The sequence below is a fragment of the Thunnus thynnus genome, chromosome 9 (genome assembly GCF_963924715.1).
Source record: "Thunnus thynnus chromosome 9, fThuThy2.1, whole genome shotgun sequence".
NCBI lineage: Eukaryota > Metazoa > Chordata > Actinopteri > Scombriformes > Scombridae > Thunnus > Thunnus thynnus.
The window spans coordinates 275891-298965 of record NC_089525.1 but is presented as its reverse complement, the minus strand read 5'-3'; the positions used below and the strand labels follow the sequence as shown (position 1 = coordinate 298965).

General features: G+C 39.5%; 1 protein-coding gene across 4 annotated transcripts in view; it reads left to right on the top strand.

The window, feature by feature from the left end:
- The first annotated feature begins 11213 nt into the window (after nucleotides 1-11213).
- Nucleotides 11214-23075, top strand: part of csnk1a1 (casein kinase 1, alpha 1) — a 52223-nt gene continuing 40361 nt past the window's right edge. For 3 of the 4 annotated variants that reach the window (XM_067598450.1, XM_067598448.1, XM_067598449.1), the window contains exons 1-2: nucleotides 11214-11983; nucleotides 12300-12406. In XM_067598450.1, coding sequence (XP_067454551.1) covers nucleotides 11861-11983; nucleotides 12300-12406 — 230 coding nt within the window. In that variant the 5' untranslated portion in view covers nucleotides 11214-11860. The remainder of the gene's footprint in view (nucleotides 11984-12299; nucleotides 12407-23075) is intronic. The other variant, XM_067598451.1, reaches the window with a different exon arrangement.

The following is a 23075-nucleotide window of genomic DNA, read 5'->3' as shown; positions in this document are numbered from 1 at the left end:
GAAAGCCACAGCCATGCACACGCACACACAATATGCGTGTTGTGCACACAGCACACACAGCCACACACTCACACTCACAAACACACACACACACACAACGTGCAGTTGCGTACACAGCGCAAAGACACTACAACCACACACACACATGTTGTTAGTATGGAAGTTCTTTAGCATGAGTGAAGAAGACACAAAACTCACAATTTGTAATACCTTTAAGTCCAAAAAAAAAATCTTATAAAATTGGAATCGGTAGGTCAGACTTTTAAAAAATTGGAAATCAGAATCGGCCAAAAAAATTGCAATTGGTGCATCATTAATATTAATATCAAATCACAGCTGTGTCATTTTTGTTTAATGTAGACCTTTATATTTGTTTGTCAGCTTTTTGACCATGCCAGAGTGGAGCATATATGACAATAAAATAGAAAGAATTTTGTTGTACTTTTGTGAGGCACTTTGTAGAATGGATGTTTTAATGGTGTCATTAAGGTTTTTGATAATATGGTAGTTACCTTCAGTATAAAGTGGTGGAGGCATAGCTCTGCTGCAGGCTGATGTTGCAATGGAACAACTAATTACTTTTCACTTCTTATCAATGTAAGTTATTTGTGAAAACAGCAGTGCGAAAATGTTCAAACCAGAAGCACTCATCCATACCCTCATATCCCAGAAGTTGATAGACGCTATGTTGTGCGTTGAGCGAATTGATGAGCGAATAGTCTTTTTTAGAGTATTTGACTATTTGAGATGCAGTAGGGGCAGATAATATACATACAACAATAAAAATGAAAAACAAGTTGTTTTCTGGTTTTGGTTTAATTTCCTTTCAAATTGCTGATATGAATATGAAAATGGAAAAAGCATGTAGATTTCCTTTTTTTTTAATTCACATGGAACAAGGAAAAACAAAATAATTTGTATATTTGTTTATCCTGTTATCAAACAAGTTGAACACAGCTTTGGAGGGTACACGGACCCGTAACATATTCTTAGTTTGCATTAGTCATTTCTTCATTTGAGTATTGTTGTACTGCCAGCCTTAGGTGATATCATTAATTAATTTTACTTCAGTCACAGATGCCGACACCTTTGCCTTGATAAAGGCAAGGGAAAAGCTGGATCATCTCTTCAGTGGGAAGAGGAATGCAGCCAAATCAGGCTGGGAGTAAGTGGCCTATATTTGTGGGTTAAAACGCTTATAATATAAATGTTGATGGCAAATAAAGCTAATTCAGATCTACAGGCAGGTGGTGAAGGAAATGAGGCTTGAAGGTCAGGTGACCCCCAATCAGGCCTCCAAAAAGCGGAATAACCTGAAAACCAAATACATGATAAAGCAAATTAGATGGCCAGGAACTGTGGTGGGCTAGCGTTTGTGGATATTATGTTGTACAATTAAAACAGGCTTACACTGTCTATCCCAGCATTCTATATGGAACTGCAACGTAATTAGTATTATCTACACACTTCATTAACTTTTAAACATTTGAGGTGAAAGCAATTATCATTAGCCACAAAGTTAAATGGCTAGTAACAGTTAGACTATTCCATTACTGGTTGGTGTGCATTCTGGCCCAACTGCCCTTTCAGTAATATTCTGTTATCCATAGTGTTAATAGGCGTTGAAGAATCCGCCCACCGGCACCTGCACAGACGGGGGTTTTCTATATTCCAAAAGAGATACAGCACTATAGAAGCTAACAGAAGAGTTATTTTATGAAAACAAGAAGAAAACTTAAAGGATCCTTGCTGGTAATGTAACCCAAGCATGCTGGAGCCTCTCTATGCACCCTGGACTCAAGAAGGCACGGACCTATCCAGTAACCTCTCTGTCAGCTTCGCTAAATTTGTGTACTTCTGTAAACGCTTTGTGAATAATATTGGACATTACTGGACAGTGATGGTATATGACTGGCATATGATGGCATATGACTGTGGGTCACTATCAAGTGGTCAGCTCACCCCCCTGCTACCAGACTCTGCTACCAGACCGGTTCAGGTTTTCAAACATAAACATCAGATTAAACATTGAGGAAAAGATTTAGAGGATGTACACCGGCTGTGATCCCGACCACATGGACAAGCAAGACCATCCGTACATCCATCTCAACATTGAAGGAAACAGTCCTGGCCACATGGATCTTCTGGGGATCCTAACCACCTGGATGGCGGTCTTTTCTCCCCGCTGAGGTCAAGAGGAGGTTCTGGGTGTACCAGGCCGGTGCTGAGGGGCTTAAGAGGAGCTTCTACCCTTGGGCCACCAGGATCCTGGATGGGATTGCTGCATAGGACTGTCCTCCGAGGGGGCTATTTGGTGGACATTTTAACATCAGAAGCATTACTGCAAAGAGCAATCATCTAACTCATCTTCTGTCAAAATCTGGACTTCCTCTGACTGACTGAAACATGGTTGAAACAAACAACACCTGCGAGTGTGTTTACGATGCCAATACCAATGTTTCAGAAAAGACAGATCCAATGGAAGAAGAGGAGGGGTCAACATCAATCATGTGAACATGTGGTTTACAATGTGGATAACATGTTAGGATATGTTGGGATAAAAATAATATTATCCCAACAAATGTTTTCTAACATCATAGGTGTCTATAGGCCCCCTTCTGCAGATGACACTTTCTATGATCAACTCACAGAAGTCTTCAAAGAGTGCAATCTCAACAAAGAATTATTACATATGTGAACTGGGAGGATAAATCTAAGAAGAAAAAACTAAAAGTAATCACAGAGAAATTCCAACTAGAACAACTAGTAAAAGGCCCAACTAGGATTGCAGAATGCTCCAGTGCACAAATTGATCTGATATTTACTAACCAGAATAACTAAAAGCTATAATTTAATCACTGGCTTATCAGATCATAACCTAACTCTATGTGAGAGAAAACTGACTAAAAATAGATTTACGACCACGGCAACTGAGACAATGATCCTTCAAAGCATAGCCAGAGCTAAGCAAGAAGAATTTGTCAGTGAAATTAACAGCTTGAACTGGGATGATGTACTGTCTGATGATCTGAACTATGGCTGTGATACTTTTACTCACAGGATCAACTCTGTGAGGGAAAGACTTAATGTGAGGATACAGATAAAATCTACGAATAAAAACAATTTACAGTGATTTAATGAAAATTTGTGGAAACTTATGAAATCTAGCGATGCTGCACTAAGGAAGGCAATTAAAACTAGAAGAGACACTGACATGCTGATTTATAAAGGTTTAAGGAACAAAGTTATCCAAGAGCTAAGAGAAGCTAAACCTCATTTTTATCTTAATATATTGAATGAGGCAAAAGGCAACAGTAAATTGATCTGGAAAAACATCGATAATCTCACAAGAAGGGACCCAAAATTTTTAGAGAGATTTTACACTCAAAGTACAGGGAAAGTTAACTGAAGATTATCTTACTGTTGCTTCTGTCTTTATATATTTATTTATTTATTTTGAGTCTGAATATGAGTTAGGAAAAAAAATTACGAAAATCATCATTATCATCAGCTCCTTAAAAAGCTCCAAAAGTAGAGATGCTTTCCCATTTGACACCATGACACCACACGTCTATTTATAAATCTGGAGTCTGCCTTGAAACCAGTAACTACAAACCAATAAGTATACTGCCAGTACTCTCAAAGGTTGCTGAGAAAGTTGTCATTAAACAACTGACGACATTTCTTAATACAAGCAATTTTGGTCTGAATTGTATGCAATTTGGCCTTAGAGCAAATAATTCCATTGAAACTGCTACCTTGCACTTCATAGAGCAAATTAAATCAAGACTTGATAAAGGAGTAGTTGGTGCTGTATTTTTAGATCTGCATAAAGCATTCCACACAGTCAATCATGATGTTTTAAAATTGAAACTCTCTAAATTTAACTTCTCAGCTAGATCAATGGCATGGATGTCTTCATATTTATCTAATAGGTTACAATGTGTTAAGTTTGTGACTTTAACACGTTGTCCAGTAACATGAAGTGCACAATGGGTGTTCCACAAGGGTCAGTGTTAGGTCCCCTATTATTTAGCCTATATATTAATGATCTCCCTCAACAGTGTCATGATGTAGAACTACAAATGTACGCAGATGATACTGTTGTGTACACACATGCAAAAACGGCGGAGTTAGCTATGTATATGCCATGTACATGATACAGGTAGTGAGGAGGAGCCCATGCCAGGTACCAGCTCCCAGCCACCCACTAAAAGGCCAAAGAGTGGTGGGGGCATATTGGCCTTCTTAAAATCCCAGGCACAAAAGGAGGAGGCCAGGGATGCTGCTCTGTATGAACAAAATGAGAGCTTCCTGGCCCGTTTCGCAGAACTTGTTAAAAAAAATTTAAAAAAATAAAATAACTATATTGAGTCCTGTTGTGTTGTGTCTTTGTGTGAAAGAAGTGAAATACAAAGGTCTTCAGTTGCTGAAAGAATGGAATAGTACTGAGCAACACATTGCTTCAATCCACAAACAAAAATCTAGCCCACCTGTACAAGCTGTCCCCAACCACTGTACTCACCACTGCCTAACTCAATGTATTGTGCAAGCCTCTTCCTCTCACCTCTTACAAGATGGTCAATAGCAATAGAAGTCAGGATCCACTTTTTCAGAATTGTCACCTCAAACACATAAGAGTTCTGTTGTACATGCAACATAATGTGTTCTTTACTGTGATGCACATTGACATTTTTTCAACACCAGGGCATACCTGGTGAATAAGGGTAGAAGTACCCAAGTGCAAAGTGACCAACCTACACTTGTGAAATATACAAACTAAATAGAATGGCCACCCAGATGGAAAAAGGAGCCTAGAATGGAACACATGTAGGCTATAAATGCAGAACATAACCACCATGTTGTTTACTAAATACTTCCATTTACATTCAGACACTACATTCATTATTTAAAATAGTTTGACCAGTTGTATGCCCATTTACCACTGGAGAGTTAATGGATTAAGTGTTTCTTAGGCAGCCCATGGTATTTGTATTTCTCACAGCAGTCCCCAGCAGTGATGCAGACATTATGGAGCGCTGCACGCACTGCGATGACATTTGCAGCAAAAGTGTGATCCACTTCCAGGACTTTAAAGAAGATCCCTTGCCACCGTGCCTTCATCATGCCAAAGGCCCTCTCTATAATAATCCGGACTCTTGCATGGTGAGTGTTGTGGATTTTCGGAGCTGATGCACTGGCAGTTGTCAGTTTGAAGAAGAGAAGACCAAACCAAACTTCGTATGATGATTCTGGGAAAACTTTAATGAAGAACCTTGCAAGGGAGAGCGACTCAAGGGACACCTCCTGTTCGTACGGTGTCCCCAAACTCGTCTGACCCTCACAGTCCAAAACCAGCCTTTAAGCCAATCATAGAAACTAGTTCGTCAGTTCCGAATCATAAACCTATGACCTAAATCTGTATCTTTGGTTTGTCTTGTTGCGTCTGATGATGACCTGCATTCTGGCCTTGGTTCGCCTGTGAGGCTCCTGGTTTATTAAACAACATGTGTTATCTTCTGTTTGAGAGAACAGAAGAGTACAGCTTGACATTCTGTTGTCCTGGTCAGTTATGGAATATCCATAACAGTGAGCGGTGAAGTGTGCCTCCACTCTTCCCCTCACTGCCTCACGGTATGGAGTAATGACAGTGATTGGTGCAGTCAGACATCGGTATCCCCCATGCCCCATGATGAAGTACCCAGCCAATGGGTAATAGCCCCTGAAAACCACTGGACTATTTCTTAGCACCTTGGTGTCGTGGACTGAACCAGAGTAACCAACAAATATGTCCAGAAATTTGCCAGTACTGTCACAGATTGCCTGAAGCTGGGCAGAGTGAAAGAATTTCCTGTTGAGGTAATCTTCTGTGTGTGGACCATGGGGAGCCTTGATACAGATGTGGCATCCATCAGTGGCTCCCACACAGTGGCTGAAGGCTGGGCTGTTAGCAAGGTGTTGGAAGCCATGGCCCCAATTTTGCTGTTTATCTCTGATATTCCCCAGTTGCCCTTTTATAGGTCACTAATTGAAGATGGGCCCATTGGGATATATACTACTCAGCTGGGTAGATGGGTTATTGGCCAATCATTGACTGCAGTAGTGTTGGGCCCTTGATTATCTGATATTAATATCTTTGGGGTATCAACTATTTTGTCACATTACACATCCACAGCCTGTATCAATCATAACAACTTAAAAGCACAATCAAGTCAACATTTCAAGGTGTTTACTGAGTTGTGTGGTGGTTCTTAAGCTATTATATGCTTTGGCTAATAACAGATCATAATCAGCATATTAACCAAAACAGAGATGTCTTTCAAGAAAAAGGAATAGGAGACGTTTTTAGTCAGATGATGTTTTTAATTCAACATGTTTGAAACTTAAGAATGATGATATTACAGTGATTTGTAGGCCTAACATATTATGCCTTTCTTGCATACATTTAACATTTATTTTCATACAATCATTTGGATTCAGGAGGGTGAGCGTGAGCAAGCATTCTTAGTGTGACAATTTTGTTTCAGTTTTATGACTGGTAGCCTACATTCCTTTTTTTAATTCAATTCTGACCTTGGTAATGAAATAATATTTTTCACCGTGTTGTCCACATTTATTGTTGTCATGAAACAACATGGTGAGAACACACAGGGCAAAGTGTCTAAGGTGTGCTTTTTGTAGTCCATCTTCAGAACATTGTAGTTTCACCACAGAAGACCCATATCAATAACATCCGCCGTTACATAGCCCAGTGTAAGTGCAGTCGGATTCTCTTAGAACCAGGTTTGCCTTTTCCTAAGCCCTTATGAATTCCCCTTCACACCTTTCCTTGACCTTGTCATGTTTTCCATTGAGGTCAAGGAAAAGTGGTTAGAAAAAGACAATAGGAGGTACTTTCTGACCACAGCCAGGGTGTCTAGCAGCTTTCAAGATTTAGTTTATTGTCATTTTTTTGTAAAAAATGAAATGCTGTTCTTCCCAGCCCACAGCAGTGCAACAACAACAGAGAGGATAAAGATATACTGTGTATCTAAAAATGCCTTTTAAAAAGATGTTAAAAACATAAAAATCCCAAGAGAAAAAAACAAAAAAAGAATGAGTAGTTAGCAGCGCGGTGCTGTATAGTGCATTTAGAGAGAAAAATACGTGTATCAGTTTGATTTAGACAGCTCTTGCATGTCAATGAATGACCGCCATGGGGGAGTTTTATAATCTGTTTTGCTGTTCAGAGAACGTTAGGCAACATGATTGTTGGAACTGCCGATTTGTATGGGTTAACAGTTAGCCTAGCTTGCACTCCTTTGCACTTGCCCCGCTCAAGCGCTGTGTTTCCTCTCTGGTGCAGCTCCAGGCAAGGCCGTGGTCTCCTTTGAGTCCACTGGGCATAGCAGACCAAATGCACTCAGCTGATTTAGCTCTCCCAGACAGTATTTCTGGTAGCAAAAGTCTTTGTTACGAATGTCCAAAAGAAACTGATGATCATAGACATATTTCCCTTGCACTCCACACATGATACAGACGTAGATGTAGACATGGACAAAGACCTGCATAGTTGGAACTAGGAAAGGCCTCCACAAACGTTGGTCGTGCCGCCATACCAGTTCATGGAGAAAGGAGAGAGAGAGAATATCACCAACAAGGACCCCTTAATTTCTCTTCTTATCTTCACAAAATAACTCTTCTGTTAGTTTCCTCAGTGCAGTTTCTCTTTTGGATTGTTGGTAACAGTAGCAGGTAGGAGTTAGCAGTTAACTTCTGGCTAGTTGTTTTGATTTAAAAAATATATCCAAAGATGGTATTTCCTCTTCTATTCTTGCTGATTAATGCTGTTACCTCTTCTTTAGAGTCTTTTTCTGAAGATTATTTGAAGGTTATTTTGCTAAATGTCCCACTTTATAGGTTCAAGTTTGAGATGTATTCGGGGGTCCATCTCTAGACAATTTGAACATCAATATAGCAGCAAACAAGTATTTGCTATGTAAAGATATAATGGAGTGATGGCGTCCTGAGCAGAGAATGAAGTCACACTCCCTCTGTGTGTGTTGTTATCCGAGCTTCTCTGTTCTTTGTTTTGATAGCCGGTCCAACTGCACGTGCATGTTAGTGCATGTGAGTGTGCATGTCAGTGCATGTGAGTCTCTCTGTGTCCTCCCTGTGTTCAAAATGGCAGCTGGGTTACAAACTTTCTCATGTTACAGCTTCATAAGCTGTCGGTTCAGGGGCCACTTTCTTTCTTTCTTTTTTCTTCTAACTTTACTGAGTAAGCAACATGCAAATTTGTTTTGGCCTGAGATGCTGGTGTTGTAATGCGACATCTAGTGGAGCTGAATGTCATATATTGCACCTTTAATCCTTTTGTTCATTAATCTTGACAAGAGTAGAACAATAGTCAATATGACCTTAGCAACTTAGCTTAAAAAGAATGTGTCAACCACAAAGATTTACCTCAAAAAATGTATTTCAGAAACACATTTGTTTGATTGTTTTGTTGTTGAACCTATTCTTCACTGTCTCCTTCACAGTCTCCTCCACATTGACACAGAGCTGTGCACCTTAATGAGGCATTTTTGCATTTACAATGCCCCCGGCAGCCTTTCTTGCAGCCACAACCGAATGCCTGGGATACACAGCCTGTGTGAACCTCAGCAGTGCGTGTGTGTTGCTGAACTGCTGCGCCTTGCACGCTTTCAGCGTCCACACAGACAGCATTGCTGCTGAGGCGCTAATGCTGTCAGCTCTATCTTTCTATATATAGAGTTTGGCTTTGATAATGGCCATCAATAATAGCATGTTTCATATCATTTCATTATAAATTTCATTTGTATTTAGTTTAGTCAGAAAAAGATTAAGAAGTGTGTGCTCAATTGTTAAAAATAAATAAATAATATGTGAGGTGAAAGCAGCTTTCTTTCTGATGGATATGGTGGGGTCTGGTTGGGGCTACTGTGTCAGCCACATACACCCCTCACAAAGGACAGACAAACCTCCAAACTGTCAGGAGGGAAACTGACAACAAATAAGGAAAATGACAACACCAACTCTCCATCTGGAAGCAGGTGAAACAACAGGCAGGAGTTCCACTTTGAACTAATATAACAGAAAGCGACAGGAGTCGAGAAAAGAAGCTCTATGTGTCACTGACTCTCCGCACTGGAGTTCCCCATCAGAGAGGCTCCCTGCCCCGGCATGCACCGCACAGGCTGACCCGCAGTGGTGACACTTCATGTCTTTGACGTATTCTACAGATATAGACATTGAAACCATAGAGAAAGGTGTAATGTTGCTGGTATGATGTTAATATGACTGTCAACAGATCTTTTTCTCTATCTATTTTTGCTGAGAACCACACATATCACACAGAAAAAATAGGCAAGACCCTGAATCTCTTGATGAGGAACCGCTGCTGTGTGGCTGCTCTAATCTGTGAACATGGGCACTGAAATGAAAAGCAAGAGGTTCTGCTCACGCAGGCTGTGTGTCCCAGGCATAAGAGTTAAAGGATGAACTGTCTTGCCTGTGGAAGAGGTGACCACAATGGTCTCAAATCGCTTGAGTCCATCCAATCCCAGTCTGTTGGAGATGGCATATTTGGTGCCACCTCAAGTGCTTGTCCCCAACAGTGTCCTCCTTGGGTCACTGCTCTTTTGAGGTGCTGCTTTGACAAAGCCATGGAGGCCTCTGCTGCCATGTCATTGGCATTCCAGGTATCCCATGGTGTCTTCTTGCCCCTGGTTGCAAATGCAGATACTGTGTCACAGCCAGTGAAGGCATGGAATACAGGAAGGGTTTTGGATTTGTCAGGACCCAGAGACCTGGCAATCTCATGGGCAGGTATGTATCTGAAGTTCTTGCCAGTCCCAAATGCCACCCACAGCTCCTCAATGTCCAGTTCTGACACATGTGCAATAGCTAGGACCACAACATCTGTGTCCACAGTCCACAGGGTGATCTTTTTAAATCCCTTTCTTGCAGAATCCACCGCATGGAGTAGCATCCTTGTATCTGCCTCTTCGTGTATGCAAGGGGCAATCTGATCTGTTTCTTGTGGGTGAGATGATAGAACATTGGGTCCACAAGTGGAAACAACTTTGGTAGTCGACATTTCCACAAGCTTTCTGGCCATAAAGTGAAAGAGCTCTGTTTTGTGCTCATCCACTCTCAGGAAGCCTTTCCAGTTGGTTGGTATCTTGTTTTTTCCATCCACTCTTGTTCTTGTCCCCTTTACCCACTTCTGTCTTGTCTGAGACTTTAAGCTGTTAACGTCATAGCTGTCCCATACAACATCCACTATGTTGGCCCTTTCAAGTTTCTCTTTGATATGAAGTGTAAAGATCTCACTGGAAAAGTCATTGAAGGTTTCAGCAAGTTTATGACTGCTGACCCATCTAGTATTTGAACCTCATTGTCTGGGACACTGCTTATACTGTTCTCTAGGCAAGTTAACAGATCAGTCTTGTTTCCCTAGCGTAGTCCACCATGAAGGGAGAGTGATGGGGGTAGGCCTGATTTTCATGTTTGAAGAAGATTTCTTGGTCCCCATCACGGGTCTGACAGGCAATGTTTCCCCCTTGTTGACATTAATGTAATCACCCAGAGAGTGATTGTAAATTAAAGATTACATGAAATATGCTTGAAATTTCATTCTGCATCTTGTCAGATACTGCGATTTCATTATAATCCTTCTCACAACGTTACTTAATTCACCATTAACTATTTACCTGAACAGTTAATGATGTTGTATATGGTATTACTGTAATCCTTGACCATCAAAACATGTGGGTAGACATCACCTTTTCTGTGTTATCATGTTTGGTTCAGGTGATATGGTGCAAAATACATAATTCGTTTATGGCGGAAAGCAAAATGTCCGCCATGGCCGCCACGAAGTGTTTTTGCGATGGCTCCATTTCTGAAAATGTTCAGGGCCCCAAACTGTACAAGTGTGCCAAGTTTCATGCTTTTATGAAAAAGTGAACATAATTTTCACATATCACCTGGACTAAACCGAAAACTGCTGCACATTAAACCACTTCTCAACTTTGCAGTTGCTGACTGAGTACATTGTGGGTGCAATAGAAAATACATTAATTTTGGAATCTCAATTATCTATCACCTTATTGCGGCGTTCACGTGTCGAGTTTTGATTTCATTATTTCCGACAGCACCTGAAGGGGTCATGAGATACCTAACCTTAGCTAATCGCCTCCAACGGAAACCAGCTGAGAGAAAGGGTAGAGAAGACAAGATGGCGGAGTGAGTGGGTTATACTGTGTACGGACGGTTGCGACCCTTGAAGTTTGTCAAAACGCTGTTAAGGACTGAGAAAATTGAAAAGACAACGATACCATCGGAAGTGTAATTAAAAAGGCGTTTTCCCTTCAGAACGGAGGAGGCCGGGACATTTTTTTCCGTGGTGGTTCTTGCGATAACGTTAGCTTGATGCTAACGTTAGCTAACGTTAGATTTGACTAGCTGCTACTTAGAGGTGGCTGTTACTGGGTGATTGTTGAAGGCCGTAAGCTTTTTCGGATTGAGGTTTGGATGTATATACTTTGATACTGACACGGTATTCCGTGTTTTTTGGAGGAGGTCTAATTATAAGGAAGATCTTTAGTAGCTGGTAGCCTGTGAATAAAGCGAATAACGCCAGGAGAAATCTATTTTCCAACTTGCTTGTTACGTTAGCGAACGTTAAGGTTATTTGTAAGATTGTGTGGCGTAATAGCTAACGCTAGTCCATAATTACCCTCATCAAAACCATCTGGTTTGGGACTCTGTATGTTATCCTGGCAATTGGGCTAGACTGCCACACAGAATTTCCTAAAGTGAATTGGGTGGAGATTGTCATTTGGTGGATATTATGGCGAGCAGCAGCGGCTCAAAAGCCGAATTCATAGTCGGTGGAAAATACAAGCTTGTCAGAAAAATTGGATCGGGATCTTTCGGCGATATATACCTGGCCATCAACATCACAAATGGAGAGGTAATTTACGCAATTAATATTTAACGTTACATTTGTCTATGGTCTTGTAGGGAAGTTGGTAGTTTAATTTCTTCCTGGACCGAACGGCGGCTGGCTCAAAAAATTCTGAAGCAAATTGCAACATAGTTTTGTATGTTAACCAGGCTGTAGCCTTCGATCTGTTGAATTGACTAAAACTGCTACAAGATGCATAAATAGGTATTATTCAGTATACGGTGTGTGCCGAGATGATTGTCATCAAAGCTTCTGTAACTCGCGCAGTGACAAATGAGCTGTAGGTTAAAAAATGAGCGTCTGTTGTGTGTTTCAATTTCAGGAGGTAGCAGTCAAATTGGAGTCACAAAAAGCCAGGCATCCACAGTTGTTATACGAAAGCAAGCTGTACAAAATCCTACAAGGTGGTGTCGGGATTCCACACATAAGGTAAGGGGATTCTTTTTATGGTGTGTTGTGAGTTGTGTTGTTGCAGACAGTGAAGTAATACAGTATTATTAACGTTATATTTTATTATTTATATGCACTACTGTGGTAACATTTGCTTTGTGAAAAAGACTGCTAATGTTATAGTGAAAGAAACCTTGCTGGCATTAGGCCTGCTAATCTGCCTAACATCACTTAGTCTATTCTAGTACCGATATCTTTTCCGCGAACTCTAAAAAAAATCCCGTCGTTTTTTTCACTTTACATCTTTAGTTACTTTAAGTGGGTGTATCAGCTCCGTTAAGACCTCAGTTGTGCCTTTTATCGTGAATAATAGTTGTCAGGGGTGAGGAAAAGCTACAGTGTGGTTGGAAATGGCCGCTCCTCTTTTGTTGTGTTAGCTCCCAACATGTCTTCCTCTACCCTGATAGAAAATGGCGTCGGAGCACAGGAGCGAAAACAACAATCAAAGCACCACGGTAGAAGTGTATTCTAACCGCGTGATTCCAGGCCTAACTTGGCTTTGTCATAGACTGCAACCGGTCACAGAATATTTTGTTGGGCTGAAGTACCTATTAAGAGTGGGATGTAGCCCCTCAGAGCAATCTGTGCCCCATTTCAATACAATATACTGTTAATGTAAAATATACACTGTCTACTAGAATTCATATTCATGCTTTAACTTCATGTTGTTAGTATTAGGAAGGGGCTCGTTAAATTGAATAGTCACTGAAAAGCAGTTGCTGACATATTTTGGACTCTGTGGCATCTTTTTATTTGTGCATAAACTGGCTAAATGGTGAAGGTGGTGTATGTGCAGGAATGTGGTAATAGTGGCTACGAGCTGTACAGAAGTGGAAGTGCAATGGACATTGATATGGTGCTGTGTACACTGTAACAGGTATATTATATCCAAAAGAGCTTTTAAGTGATGAGAAGTCATTTGCAATCAATGCAGGTTCATTCAGATTTAGCCAGAAAAAAAGTGTAAATGTATTAAATTGTGAATATTTATCAAACAGTCATGGCAGCTTATACTTACTGCAATAGAGTTGTGTAATATATTGACATTTTGTAGAGCCCGACTCTACAGGAATTTATCTTTACATTTAGGTATGTAAGATATTACTTAAAGTAACGAGTGAAGTCACTGGCAAAGTGTTTGATGTCTACCATCTCTACCAGTGGTGGAAGAAGTACTCGGCTCTTTTACTTAAGTAAAAGTAATAATACCACAATGAAAAAATGTTCAACAAGTAAAAGTCCTGCATCCAAAAGCTTAAGTAAAAGTATATAAGTTCTGTCGGCAAAATGTACCAACAATGTTTCCCTTACATTGATTTGTGGTGGCCCACCACAATATCAACTTTGACTGCCACATACTGATTTTCTTTCTTTTTTTTTTATTATTTAAAATGGGTAAAATCTTATTTAATTGCAGAGCTGTGCACAGCCTCTTTCTCCCTCTCTCACTCTCTTTCTCCCTCTCTCACAAATACATTGACAACAGACCCATCTGTGAATAGCCCATCCTCTCTGTGCACACTCTGAATCAAAAAATGAAATTTCATGAGTCTTCATGATGCAGAGAAGACTGCGGTGACATTATGCCACACTATCTACACTTTGGAGAGGCGCGACTGTGCTATCTTCACTTAAAAATCAATTGCGTGTCTACATCGCTGTAAAGCATGTGGGTGCTGACAGGGATTTCATGATGCATTTAGGTGCACCTCGTGTACTTTGAAATCTACATTGTATGGCAAAGCCTATGTTACTTCATGGTGCATTCAAATGCACCTCGTAAACTGAGGAATCTATATTTGAATGGCCACAAAGTTTGTTTAAATCAAGAAAGTTTCTAAATTTGTTATTTTCCGTTGAAATATATACATCTATTACTTTCTTGTTCTTTCACTACAGCAAAGCAAAACCAGTTGCCCATTCAATGCTATACATTCCAATCTTCAAAATTCCATAAAATAATCAAATCAAATTGTTAGCAGCAGTTGTAGTCAGCAAAACCCAGCATGTTCTTGTGTGAGTCTCTGGATATCTTTGGTTATTTTCCATGTTGTTTTACTGCATTTTAATAATTGGATGCTAAAATTATATTAATATCCCATTAATTCCTACATACAGATTTGAAAAGTCCTATAAAAAAGTCTTATCAAATTGTGATTAGCAATCATAACCATATTCTTGTACAACAGGTCCCCAAGTACCTCTGTGATAATTTTCAAGTTTTTTTTCCTGCAACATTTTTTAATAATTACATGCTTAAGTCTTACATAACATGCATGCATTGCTATGTAGGCATCTCTGTCTATCTGTTTCTATGTATGTATGTTTGTCCTTCGTATATCTTGAGAACCATTCATCCAGTCTACTTCATACCTGGACTGCTGGGGAAACGAGGAAGTGCAGTGTCAATGTATTAAGGTGTTTGGATGAGCAGCTCCCAAGAAATGTATAAAAATACCTCATAAATAACATTGATTTACCTCCTCTTCTGCCTGTGGAGTCAATGAGCAGAAATACAGACAGCGCCACTTTACCATTGCAACCAAGCGGCAACCTCTGGGCTTGAAAAATGAAGCCAATGCGGCAGTGCCAAAACCCTGCATTCTCTCTAATGGCCATCATGGGGGGACTACACTGGCTGTAAAAAGACGTCCGATTGTATGGAAGTCTATGAGAAAATGACCCTACTTCTCACTTGATTTATTACCTCAGTAATCTCCCATGGATACACTCGAGGCTTCAAAACGGCAGTTTGCAAACCAATGGGTGATGTCTCGGTGACTACGTCCATTTTTTTTTTTTTACAGTCTATGATTGCAACCCACATCTTGGTAGGAGGTAGGATTACTTCCATAGTATTAATGACTTCAAAACATGTAAGAGACTTAAGCTCTACCATTGAGCTGTGTACTGTGAACAGAACTTGGCATGTATGTTCAAGACTTGGTGCTGGCACGTTCAGAAATTAAACGTTTAGAAATAAAAATATGTGTAAAAATACCTCCATAAACAATGTTACTTCTTCTTTTTCTGCACATGGATTCAACAAGTGGAAATATGGACAGTGCAACTCTGCCATTGCAACCCACATTGTTTTCAGAGATGGGATTACATCTGTAGTGATAAGAACTGCCACAGAGACAGTTGAGAAAGTTTAGAGGGTAAAGCTCTATTTCCATTCCTCACAAATGGGAAGTTGTATGTTCAAGACAGTGCAGGATGTCTCAGAAAGGACGCACGTTTGGAGTGGGTGCTACAGTTCATCCGATCAACTTCAGCTCAATTCAAAGTTGTAGTCTCCACATATTCTGCATATGAGGTGTTTAGGGAACATGGGTAAATTATAACGTCTATTAATAGCCTGCATGTGAGATGTTTAGGGAACATTGGTAAATTGTAGTGTCGACCAATAGCCTGCAGCTCAGGGGTTTAGGGAGCATCGGTAAATTATAGCATCTACCAATAGTCTGAATGAGAGGCGTTTAGGGGGTGGGCACAACTCTCTCTAGGTATTGAGAAATCAGCCCGTTCCAAACATGCCTGTTTGGAACAGGCCCTGCACTAGTATTTCTAAAATTCCTTTTTATCCCCCTCCCTGTCTCCGGTCAGTTACCACCGCAATAGAATCTAATTCTCTGGGAAACACTGATCGCTGCATGTGAGCAGCATTTTAAAGTTGTCATTTTAGAGCTGTACATTAAACTGTTGAATAGTTTAATCTACGTATAACAATGCATTATATAACAAACTGATCATATATTTTACTTATAAAATATTTTTCTGAAAAGTGACATGTAAATATACAGTGTTTCCTGTGGAACAAGAGATTTTGCTGTGGGGGCAATGTGAACCGGGCTGGGTACTTCCTGGTCCCTGGAATTTTTTCTATTTCTGCATAAATATGACCTAAAATGTGATCAGATATTTACACAAGTCCTAAAACAAGATAAATTGAACCCAATGAAACAAATGAGACAAAAAATAAACTTTTTCATTTATTTAAGGAAAATTATCCAATCTTACATATTTGTGTGAGGCAAAAGTATGTGAACCCTTGCTTTCAGTAACTGGTGTGACCCCCTTTTGCAGCAATAACTTCAACCAAATGTTTCCGGTAACTGCTTATCAGCCCAGCATATCAGCTTGGAGGAATTTAGCCCAATCCTCCATACAGAACAATCTCAACTTGGGGATGTTGGTGGGCTTCTTTGCATGAACTGCCTGCCTCAGGTACTTCCACAGCATTTCTATAGGATTATGGTCAGGACTTTGACTCAGCCATTGCAGAACATTATCTTTCTTCTGCTCTAAGCATTCTTTGGTAGAACAACTTCTGTGTTTAGGGTTGTAGTCTTACTTCATGACCCACTTTTTGTTGAGCTTCAGTTCACAGACGGATACCTTGACATTTTCCTATAGAATTTACTGGTAAAACTCAGAACTCATAGTTCCATCAATGATTGCAAACTGTCCTGGTTCAGAGGCAGCAAAGCAGGCCCAAACCATGATACTACCACCACCATGTTTTACAGATGGAATAAGGTTCTTATGCTGGAATGCAGTGTTTGCTCATTGCCAATCATAATGCTTCTTATTCAAGCTGAAAGGTTTGATTTTGGTCTCATCCATCCACAAAACATTTTTCCACTCACCTTCTGGCTTATCCATGTAGTCTTGAGCGAACTGTAGACGGCAACAATATTCTTTTTGGAGAGAAGTGGCTTTTTTCCTTGCAACTCTGCCATGCACACCATTGATGTTCAATGTTCTGCTGATGGTGGACTCATGAAAATTGACTGTAGCCACTGCAAGAGAGGCCTTTAGTTTCCTAGATGTTACCCTGGAGTCCCTTGTGGCCTCCTGGAGTATTACATGTCTCCCTAGCACCAAACATGAAGCAGCAAACTGGGTAGTTAGTATGGCAGCGGCTGAAAAAACTCCTCAAATACCGTCACACGCACACACGATAGATGGTGAATTCACAGTGTCAACATTGTTAATTCACCGTCACGTATTTTATTGAGAAATCTAAATTTTTTTAAATGGTTCTCCTCTCATTCCCACTGTCTTCTCCCACTAAAACAACTCAGCTAACCAACGGAGTTGAGGCAAAAATAATCCAAGATGTAAGGTTTGTACACACAGGTTATCTTTATGGATTATACTAATGCTGAATTGACAAGACTGTCGACATATGGCACCTTTTATCTTGTGTTTCTAGAGTTAAGTGTTTTTGCGGACACATGAGGAATTAATGTCATATTTCTTAAAGGAAGTTTGGCATAATATTATCCCTAGAGAGCGCAGGAGCTTCAGTTTAATTCAAACTGCTAATACTTATATTTTCAACATTTTGTCACCACCGCAGAAACACTAGGTAACTGCTAAAGTATGATAAGGTTGTCTAATGTTGACTGCTGTTATTGGTTTGATTTATCATTTATAGGGGTGCTCATTTTGATTTTTTTTTTCTGACCAATAGTCGACGCTTGTTAACCGACAAGATTGAAATGTAGGCTACCATTTAGAATCGAAGAGGGTCTGTGACCCATTAAAAAAACATACAAATACAGCAAACTTTTTTTTTTCATAAGAAAGGCTTCATTTTTAGATCAAATCCCATGTTTGTGGGCCGGTAGACTGTCAAAACATATCCGCTCTTGCCAGCCCTCTCTGTGTATCTGTTATTCGGCATGCACATAAGAGTGAGCTTGCATGCCTGTGCCAGACAAACACAGACAAGCACCTTCTTTTACTCTCACCACCAGAAGGGGGAGACAGAAGTCCCGCACTTCAGCTTTAACTGTTTGACTGATAGTATTAATTGGCCAAAATTAAATAAATAATTAAGAACATCCCTAATGGTTTACAGTCCTATAATGTGTTTTTGTATTGATTACTGATGGTGGCTGATCAGGATGATTATCAGCTAATTGTACTCAGTTTTTAAAGGCAGTATGCAGTAAATGGTTGCCTTTTGTATACATGTTCTTAAACTATAGTCCCAATTAAACATGATATGCTTGATGTCCTGATAAAACTTCAAAGCTCATATTAAAGCTACTAAGTTGACCTCCCCTTTCTGTCAGCTGCTGTGTGTCTGTAGTGTATTTACTGAATTTTCACGTGGTTTCAGTCCAGTTGGAGAAAGTAAACCTGTGACTTTCTGCTATCCAGGCTGCTGCTGTCTCTACTGTATTCCATGTAGTTTATGGGGTTTCCAAATAGAAATACTCCAGCATCCAGCAGCTGAAAGTGCTGTGTCCAGATAAATGGTTGAATGTGATTTCTGTGGGCAGCTGTATAAACTATGTAGCTGTTTTAACGTTGTAAAAATACCTAGTTTTCCTACACATCCTGAAAACCTGGAAATTTAAGGCAATTTCCAGTACAGGACAACACCTTTTTGAAATTTGATTGTCTTAGCTGATATGATCTAAGAAACGTTACCCCAAAAAATTTTATTTGTTAAAAATAAGTAAATTAAAAAAAAATTGTTAAATGAAAATTAGTTAATAACATTGTCATTGTGTAGTGTGTTTTGTTTCTCTTCACAGTTGTTGTTCAGTAATAACTGAATGACATTTTCTTTTTGTCTGGTTTTACAAAACAAACCACTGCACACACGAAGGCAGCTTCTGTTTGTAAACTTCACCAGGAGCAGGATGGTAAATAATCTTAAAATTAATTAGTTGTAGTCTTGCAAACAGTGACCCTGCAAGATCCCCAGTCTTTGCAAAATCTTAATCTGTAACTAAACTCAGCGACTTATGACACATTGTTTTGGGTTTTTTTGTATAAATTCAGTGACTTGGTGACCCCCCGGTTCACATTGACGCCACGGCAACCTCTTGTTCTACAGGAAATGGTGCATCCTATTGATTGAAACGACTCTAATTTCCCCCTCATATGAATTATCCTAGAGGTTCACATACTTTTGCTATGCTAAAATATGTAACATTAGATAATTTTTCTTAATAAATAAAGGAACAAGTATAAGTTTTTGTCTCATATGTTTAACTGATGTCTCTTTATTCTAGTTTTACGACTTGAATGGAAATCTGATCACAATTTAGGTAATATTTATGCAGAAATAGAACTAATTCTAAAGGGTTCACAAACTTTCAAGCAGCACTCTGGATACAAAGGGCTCTTTCTATGGTAACCAAAACACGGATTATTTTCATGGGATTATACACTAATTAAAACACACTTAAATATTATATTCTATTTCTGCCAAGTCCAGTCCGCTAGATGCCACTAAATTCTACACACTGGATCTTAATATTTTAACTTTCGTCAATGCAACAACTGGAATTGTTCAGGTGGAGGGCATACCAAAGTGCGAGTCCTGAACAAAACAGTTAAGTGTGAAAACATGTAACGTTACCGTTAGACTCCTATTAATGTTACAATGTGGCATCATAGGCAGAATGGCCTTAGATGCCCACACGTTAGGTTCAACCACAGACTGTAAAAAATATGGGCATAGTCACCATGACGTCACCCGTTGGTTTTGTGAACTGCAGTTTTGAAACCTTGAGTTTAGTGATTTTGACCATCGTCAATTTGGATTTGATCGTTGTCATGTTTGATTTTTGGAGCCTGAAGTGACCATATTTCGATGAGAGGGTCGAGCTGACCATAGCGCTAGCTGCTAGCTTGGTTAGCACGGTGCATGTACAATCTGTGGTTAACAGTGAAAATGCTAATGCTAATTTCTGCTAGTGCAAAATAGGCCTAAAACCATTACAACAAAATGCACTCACCGAAAAAACTGAACATCTGACTCCTTAGAGGATCTTTTATCACAACCATACGCTGGACAAGACTTTTTTTTAAGCGACCAAAATGTTACAATTAACTTAAATGAACTGAAAATATCTGTGAAATAGCAGCACCTACGCCTATACTCTGTGAGTCTGGGGTTAGGTTAAGTAATCAACGTTGTTGCTGTGGTACCGACTTGTCAATCACAACATAGCCACGCCCTAAAGCATAAGCTGTTTTACCATGTTCTATTTTACTCTAAATCGAGCTGTAATTTACAAAATGAACATCATGATGCATGGAGAAGACTTAATACTAGCGGTTGAGACCATAAAGTCATTAGAAAAGTGTTTACTAGGATCATAAATCAAGTAGTCATTTTCTCAGACTTCCATACAATCGGAGTTCTTTTTGCCTTTGTCGCCCCCTGCTGGACATTAGAAAGAATGCAGGTTTAAGGCACTTCCGCATTGGCTTCAAACAAATATAATACTTGTAGACCAAATCTGTTTAAGTATTCCTTTCCTGTGCAAAAATAGCAATTATATTCCTTTTGATATTCTTTATTTTTTCATTCCCTTGTCTGCCACATAAAGTTGTTAAGTAAAAGTTATTACTTTTTTTTCTTAAGGTGACAGGAAATGCCTGTTATTCTAACTATAGTGCAGGTTTTACTTAGCATTAATATGGTTCAGTTAGTGTGATCGATTACCTCACAAGTTTATACATATTTATATAGAATACATTCATTTGTACCTTTTTATGTCTTGAATACCAAAGACTTGCATGATGTAGTAGGTACCATTAACTGCATTGCATACTTTCAAAGAGTGAAATGCGCTATTTTGGCCCTGTTATGCTTCTTGTGCTAATGAAGAAAATAATCAAGGTACCTGTTGTGGTGTTACCTTCTAAAAGTCATACCAACCCTCATATTGGATCGGTTGTTCTTTATTTGTCTGAAAAATGAAAAACTCAACCTCTGGCATGACAGTCCTCCCTGTATTCTTACTGCAAACCCAAATCAAAAAGTGATCTCAGTCTGTTCAGCAAGTGTTTAGGCATTGTCAACAGCCTCTAAAGTCTCATTCAAATTCAGGAACTTTTCGTTGGGACTGAAAACCCTACCTGCATTTCTACCAGAGGAACAAGGGTCTAAATGAAGTCCCAGGGAGATTATTTTACCCCCCTAAAAGTCACTTTTGGGCTGTACCTCTGGAAGTTAACCACTTGATATAACTAATTCAGACAGCTTAAGTTTCATACCTAAGATGAATATTTGAATGCATTTTTTCATGGAACAAGGACTGTGGATTTTGTCCCCCATCACTTACATTGAAAGTGCTTTAGGAAGGCATCTTTTAATGGCCAGTATGAACAGGAGGAATGATTACAGCCAGCTTAACATGTTTCAGGGTTCATATAGGCATTGAAAAATTGTGAACCTATCTTTTTAAGGACAAAGTATCTGTCTGTGCACCTGTTAAAATGGCTGACAGATAAACAGACAGAATATACCAGCATTTTGCTGGTGTTGATTTTCTTTCCCTGTTAAATATCTGGCTAACAGCGCTAACACACACAGCCATATACAGTATTCAGATGGCTTACTTGAGACTGTGAGGCATGGTGACTTGGTTGAAACCTGAACTTTGAACATGAACCTCCTTTACAAATGAGACCACCTTTGTTAGGTAACCTTGTCATGGATATAAACACACATGGGTTAAATGTCAATTAACATTTGTTTGCACCTCATGGCTATTGTGGAGCTCTAGTGCTGGCTACTCAAGACTTTTTGTAGGCTCCAAGAAATGAGTTGTAATAATGGTTTGTAGTGTTGGGTGGTTTTAATTTCCTGTGCAATATGCATTTTTCATATTTCACCATCGCAGTGCATAGGTGAAACAATTGACTTAGCTCTTAGGCAGTAAAATATGTAATATTGTTCACTGTGAAGAGTGCGACGGTCGGGGCAAGCTATGTAGAGTATATTGAAGGACCCCCGTTAACTGCATAACCTTCTTACTAATAGTTATAACTTTATAAAACAACAATTATTAACCCACAACTAACACTCTTTAACAGTGCAAAACACCATCGCACAATTTGTGACACTAATAATTGTACGTTTACAAAATTACACCATTGAATGGCATACTGGGTACAGCTCACTAGCTAGCCAGGTAGCTCCATTATTGAGATTCCGGAGCTGCAAAATTATGAGCACTGCTGCTAAAATTTCAGTCATTAGTATCAATGGTCTACTAATGATTTTCACTTGCACACTGTGCGAACACGATGGCACCCTACGTTATTGTGGAATTGTTTTGAGTCATTCACCCTCTCATCATTCTTCAAAGGACATCTACGTGAAAGGTACTGTTATAAGAGTAGTGTAACTCTGTTAAGGAATAGGGCAGTGCATAATGTGTGTGTGTGTGTGTGTAGTCAGTGTGTAGTTGAGTGAGTGGCAGAAATGTGAGGTTAAATGTGAGGGGAGCAGAGGAAAAGGTTAGCAGTAAGTTGTCAATATGGCAGTAAATGTACAGCACAGGCTACAGTGTGTCAGTTAATAAATGCTGCAGCTTCTCAAGACCAAGAAAAGACTCGTCTATTGAAGAAGGCTTACTTAAGGTGGACTGACCTTTAAGGTGGACCAGCAATTCTTATTTTAGTGTCAGTGTCAGCTGCTATTAAACAGACAACGGAGAATTGTCTGGCTGCTTAGTGTCTTCTGAATTTGTGATTTTGAAATTTGGTGAACATATTGGACCACACAACACAATTTGAGTATATCCTGTATGGAAACACTGCCTCGTATACTGCTTTATTATGCTGGATAGAAATGGTACTTTTAATTACTGACCATAAATTA